The following is a 6320-nucleotide window of genomic DNA, read 5'->3' as shown; positions in this document are numbered from 1 at the left end:
GGAGAGTGAGCGGCTTAAAAACTTCAGTTTCCTGTTAGAAAAGTCCGTCCAACATCGAGATAAAGACCTAAAGATATCGTAGACTTAAACCGATGTGGATTTCATTCAGCGAGTGCTTTTATTGTGTGGAGAAAAAAATAATCCGTTTTTTCCCTCGTCTCCTCCCTCAGGCTCTTCCTGTCTGGCGGCGCCGACGTCTTCCTGAAGAACCGCGAAGGTGAGACTCCTCTGGACTGCTGCGGACACAACTCCAAGGCCTGGGCGGCGCTGCAGGCCAACAGGAAGGAGCGCGAGAACGCCAAGAGCGTCCGGCCCAGTGCAGCCGAGGAGAAAGTCCTGCTCAGGTTAGAACTACGACGACGCTCTCTCCGTCAGGATCAGGGAAAAACACGCCGCAGTCTCAGCCTCTCACTGTGTGTGTGTGTGTGTGTGTGTGTGTGTGTGTGTGTGTGTGTGTGCGTTTGTAGCGACGTCGCTCTCGGTCAGGAGAAAATTCCCATTCCGTGCGTCAACTCGGTCGACGGCGAGCCTCACCCGGACAACTACAAGTACATCGCCGAGAACTGCGTCACCTCGCCCATGAACATCGACAGGAACATCACGCACTTGCAGGTGAGCACTTCGTAAAATCCCCGATGTCGGTTTACATCTGCAATATCGTAAAAAAATATGTTATACGGGCTTTTTTTGCCAGAAAAACAAAGTTCCCTCGTTCCCCCCACACCAAACCCCCATAGAGAAAAGCAGCGATTTTAGCCTTAGGGGACACAGGAGCTGCTGGTCCGCTGCTGCCTCGTGTGGTCACTTTGTGCCACCGTAATTAACCCGAACCAAGGATTTCAAATGGCCGAATGTTACAACGAGACACGTTTGAGACATTTGAACTCAGCGATTGAGGCAGCTGTGGTTTTAACAACTCCTGTGTCGCTGTGATGTAAAAATCAATGCTTTTCTCAATGGGGTTTGGTGCAGGGAGAGTGAGCTGCAGTTTCCTGCCATAAATGTCCCTGTAACGGCAAATTTAAGTAGCAAACGCACTTTAAAAATCATTTTTTAAGTGCGTTTGTGTTTTAACTCCCCTTTAAATAAACTATTTTAATTGTTTTATGGTGTAAATTGACCGTTTACCTTCTTTTTTCCCCCCAGTACTGTGTCTGTAAGGAAGATTGTTCAGCAAGTATCTGCATGTGTGGACAACTCAGTCTGCGCTGCTGGTACGACAAGGTAAAGAGCTCTTATTTTTGGTTTTTTAACATTTTTATTGCACTTTATTGGTCGTTCTATTGCCTCTTTCACTGTTCACTGTGGAAAAAACACTTTTAATCTTCTCTAAACAACACAAAAGTGAGAAAAAGACGAGGTTTAAACCTGTTTTTTAAAATCTTAAAAACCTTTGCGTTCAGAACGGTCGCCTCCTCCCCGAGTTCTGCCGCGAGGAACCTCCGCTCATCTTCGAGTGTAACCACGCCTGCTCCTGCTGGAGAACCTGCAAGAACCGCGTGGTGCAGAACGGACTCAGGTGAAAGGAAACTCTTATATTATATTCTACAAACTTCCCTATGTTTTTATTTGGATGTAGTGACTGTGAACTCTTGTTTTATGGCTCTTCCAGGACCAGGCTGCAGCTCTTCAGGACCTGTAAGAAGGGCTGGGGCGTGCGGGCGCTGCAGGACATCCCTCAGGGAAGCTTCGTGTGCGAGTGAGTCCACTTTACACCACAGCTCTGTGCTGTCATGATGGAGCTCCCCCTTGTGGCAATGAACAGTACTTCACCAGGACTGTCAGTCACAAATAATCAACATTGATGAGAAAATGTTTGACTTTTACGACATCTAAGTCTCTCTGTTACTCGTTAATATCAAATAAAACCAGAAGAGTTGATATTATTATTATTATGGTCTGTATTTACATAGATTGATCTTTTCTAGTCTTGATGAACGTCTTTATACAGTTTTCACTCTTTCACTCGTTCACACTCTGCAACATGGAGTTAAGTGTCTTTGCTCGAGGACACTGATAGACCAACAGAGCCAGGAATTCAACCCACAACCTTCCAGATGAAAGACAACTCACTCGCATGCATTCACTCACTCACTCACTCACTCACATACATTCACTCACTCACTCACATACATTCACCCACTCACTCGCATGCATTCACTTATAATTAATTTTTTCACTCACTCACTTTTTCACTCTCACATTCATTCACTCACTCACTTTTTCACTCTCACATTAATTCACTCACTCACTTTTTCACTCACTCACATTCATTCACTCCCTCACTTTTTCACTCTCACATTCATTCACTCACTCACTTTTTCACTCTCACATTCATTCACTCACTCACTTTTTCACTCACTCACATTCATTCACTCACTCACTTTTTCACTCACATTCATTCACTCACTCACTTTTTCACTCTCACATTCATTCACTCACTCACATTCATTCACTCACTCACTTTTTCACTCACTTACATTCATTCACTCACTCACTTTTTCACTCACTCACATTCATTCACTCACTCACTTTTTCACTCTCACATTCATTCACACTCACTTTTTCACTCACTCACATTCATTCACTCACTCACTTACATTCATTCACTCACTCACTTTTTCACTCGCTCACATTCATTCACTCACTCACTTTTTCACTCTCACATTCATTCACACTCACTTTTTCACTCACTCACATTCATTCACTCACTCACTCACTTTTTCACTCACTTACATTCATTCACTCACTCACTTTTTCACTCGCTCACATTCATTCACTCACTCACTTTTTCACTCTCACTTTCATTCACACTCACTTGTTCACTCACATTCATTCACTCACTCACTTTTTCACTCACTCACTTTTTCACTCTCACATTCATTCACTCTCACTTTTTCACTCACTCACATTCACTCACACTCACTCACTTTTTCACTCACTCACATTCATTCACTCACTCTCACATTCACTCACTCACTCACATTCATTCACTCACTCACTTTTTCACTCACTCATTCACTCACTCACTCACTTTTTCACTCTACTTCATAAAAGACCAGAGTAAAATAAAGACGTTTTATTGTGTTGAACAGTTCAACGTCGACTTCCTCGTCCTCTCGTGTTTATTTCGATGTATATTTTAATCTCTTGGATTAGACGTCTCCTTCAGAGGTGTGAGCAGATTAAGCCTGTTTAAATCTCTATACATAATCCAGACTAAGGCTCAGGCTGTGACACGTTCTTCTTCATCTTCTTCATCTTCTTCATCTTCTTCATCTTCTTCCTCCTCAGGTACGTGGGTGAGATCATCTCTGAAGCAGAAGCAGAGATGAGGGAGAACGACGCCTACCTGTTCAGCCTGGACGACAAGGTCCACAAACGCTCTCCGTCACAGAATCACCTTCGTCTGTCGCTCTTTCTCACTTCCTCTTTCTCTCTCTCTGTCGTTCCTGCAGCCACAGGACATGTTCTGCATCGACGCCCGTTTCTACGGCAACGTCAGCCGCTTCCTCAACCACATGTGCGAGCCCAACCTGTTCGCGTGCCGCGTCTTCACCACGCACCAGGACCTGAGGTTCCCGCACATCGCCTTCTTCGCCAGTGAGAACGTCAAAGCCGGAGAGGAGCTCGGGTCTGCACTTTATTCACAATCTTGACGATGTTATGTCACTCTCCCTGCACCAAAGCCCAAAGAAAAATCAGCGATTTAAGCTCACTGCTGCTTCCTGTCTGACTTGAAAGTGCTTGAAAAGCGCTTGAAAGTGCTTGAAAATTGCTTGAAAGTGCTTAAAAGTGTTTGAAAGTGCTTGAAAAGTGCTTGAAAAGTGCTTGAAAAGTGCTTGAAAAGAGCTTGAAAAGTGCTTGAAAAGAGCTTGAAAAGTGCGTTAAAGTGCTTGAAAAGTGCTTGAAAAGTGCTTGATAAGTGCTGGAAAGTGCTTGAAAAGTGCTTGAAAGTGCTTGAATTTGACCATGGATCATGTCTTTGAACCTTGTGTAAAAAAATTTTTTACTTACATTTCACTATTAAACTGCCTTCAGCGATTTAAGCTCACGCAGACACAGGAGCTGCTGGTCCGCTGCTGCCTCGTGTGGTCACTTTGTGTCACCGCGGTGAATCAAAACGACAAATTTCAAATGCCGAATTCGCAAAAAAATTACACGTTTGAACTCGGCGATGGAGGCAGCAGTGGATCGACTGTTGTAATAGTGTTGTGTTGACCGTTGTGTTAAATCGCTGGTTTTCTCTATGGGGTTTGGTGTGGGGAGAATGAGCGGTCGCCAAAAGTGACGGAAACAAAGGTTTCTTGTTTAAATAAAGTCAGTGTAGCGACAAGAAAAGACGGCAAACATGTTTTTAAGATATTATTGACTGAAGCTGAACAGAAAACTGAATTTAAAAATAAATCCCTTTTTTAAAACCACTCACTCTCCCTGCACCAAACCCCATAGAGAAGATCAGCGATATTAACATCACAGCACACAGGAGTCGTCGATCAACTGCTGCCTCTTAGTTCTCTCGGTTCAAATGTGTTATTTTTGTGATTTTGTTAATTCGGCATTTGAAATGTGTCGTTTTGATTGACGTCAGTGACGCATAGTGACCACAAGAGGCAGCAACACGGCAGCAACTCCCGTGTCGAAGTGAGCTAAAAACGCTGGTTTTCTCAATGGAGTTTGTTGTGGGAGTGTCCCGTTGAAATAAAACATTAAAATGACTCTAAATAGAGCGTAGACTTTAATGAGCTGACCCCCCCACTGACCACAGGGGGGCGCTGAATATGTTTTTTTTTCGCTAACTTTCTCTCTCGTCGTCGCAGATTTCACTACGGCGACCACTTCTGGGAAGTCAAAAGCAAACTCTTCAACTGTGAATGCGGCTCGTCCAGGTGCAGATACTCGGCGTCGGCCATGGCGTCGCTGCAGGCCGACAGCACGCCGGAGGAGCAGCAGCAGCCCACCGCGTCACCCGACACCAGCTCTTCCAACAGCCCGCCCAGGCCTTCGTAGACACGCCCCCCGGAAACCAACCCCGCCCCTCACACTACGACGTTCGCTTAGGACCCCGCGGACACACCGGGGGGCGCCGCCGGCGTCCGAACACACGATGAAGATGTTTTTTGTTTTTTTGCTGTCGACTTTGAACTGAAAACAGGAAAACGACGCCGGACCACGTTATTCCGCCTGCTGCCAAACAGCAGGGGGCAGCGTCGCACACGCACAGCCGGACGTTATCGCAGAACTGTCTTTTACATTTCGTCGTTTTTTAGCGAGGGAGCGAGGAGAAATGATGCACACGTTTCCTCTTCGCGGAGACGTTTTTTTCGTAGAAAACAGGAAGTCGGGATAAAAGTCGTAGACGGCTGCGTTAAAAACTCGTTAATCATGAAACCATTCCAGCAAACGTTAGCGGATAAAAATGAATTTCCTTTTTTCTTTTTTTAGTGTCATTTTTCTTGCCGTGTTTTTTTCCGAGCTAACGTCCGATTTCAAGCTAAATGATGCGGGAAAAGTGATTTATTTTTTATTTTTAAATTTTTTGTTTTTAATCACGCGATAGGAAGACGCCGTACCATTCCTCACACACGAGGCATTTCTAGTCTAAAGAAATAACGAAGTTTCGGGGGAAAAAGGAAAACAAACATTTTTCGTACAAAAAAAAGCAAAAAAACAAAAAAAACAAACGCATGTGTCGCGATTTTTTTGCCACAATTTTGGACGGAAATGGACATTTGAGAAAAAAAAAGGAGAAAAAAAAGAAGAACTATATGGTGCTGACAAAGGTTTTTACTTTTGTTTTACATAGTTTGTAAAATAAGAACATTTTACGTTGTTGTTTTTTTTAAAAATCGTAGTCGCTGTAGATTTTTAATTTTGTCTCATCTCTCTTTTTTGCCAACAGACGCCAAAACTCGTCTTTTTTAAATGTTGTTAGTAAACGCAGTGACTGTTGTGCAGAGTTTTTCAAAAAGGTGTAAATGAGGAGGGAGGGAGGGGGGGAGTGGGGGTGTGGGGGGGGGGGGGGGGCGGAGGTAAATAAGGAAATAAGGGTCTGAAAATGCACTTCCTCTTCGTTCTGTTACATATTTCTGGACCGTGAACCATTCATCTTAATTGGTTGTACCTTTTTTCAATAAATTTATTACTAATCCATTTATCCCGATTCACCGTTCACTGCAAACTGAACTTTATGTCCCTCTTTGTAAAAAAAAACAAAAAACACTCACTCTCCCTGCACCAAACCCCATAGAGAAAATCAACGATTTTGACGTCACAGCTCACAGGAGTCGTTGATCCACTGTTTCCTCCGTCAGTAACTT

At 44.0% G+C, this 6320-nt stretch overlaps 1 protein-coding gene across 1 annotated transcript in view; it reads left to right on the top strand.

The window, feature by feature from the left end:
* The window catches only part of ehmt1b (euchromatic histone-lysine N-methyltransferase 1b), a gene marked incomplete at its 5' end in the record, with an annotated part of 29012 nt that extends 23987 nt beyond the window's left edge, over positions 1–5025 (top strand). Inside the window, 8 exons of the mRNA XM_083910100.1 lie at positions 171–344; positions 468–612; positions 1147–1224; positions 1404–1519; positions 1613–1699; positions 3295–3373; positions 3459–3634; positions 4821–5025. Coding sequence (XP_083766226.1) covers positions 171–344; positions 468–612; positions 1147–1224; positions 1404–1519; positions 1613–1699; positions 3295–3373; positions 3459–3634; positions 4821–5010 — 1045 coding nt within the window. The 3' untranslated portion in view covers positions 5011–5025. The remainder of the gene's footprint in view (positions 1–170; positions 345–467; positions 613–1146; positions 1225–1403; positions 1520–1612; positions 1700–3294; positions 3374–3458; positions 3635–4820) is intronic.
* Positions 5026–6320: the final 1295 nt, after the last annotated feature.

This window comes from Microchirus variegatus (genome assembly GCF_963457635.1).
Source record: "Microchirus variegatus genome assembly, chromosome: 1".
Lineage (NCBI taxonomy): Eukaryota > Metazoa > Chordata > Actinopteri > Pleuronectiformes > Soleidae > Microchirus > Microchirus variegatus.
The sequence above is the reverse complement of the archived record's forward strand: the minus strand, read 5'-3'. Positions and strand labels throughout refer to the sequence as shown.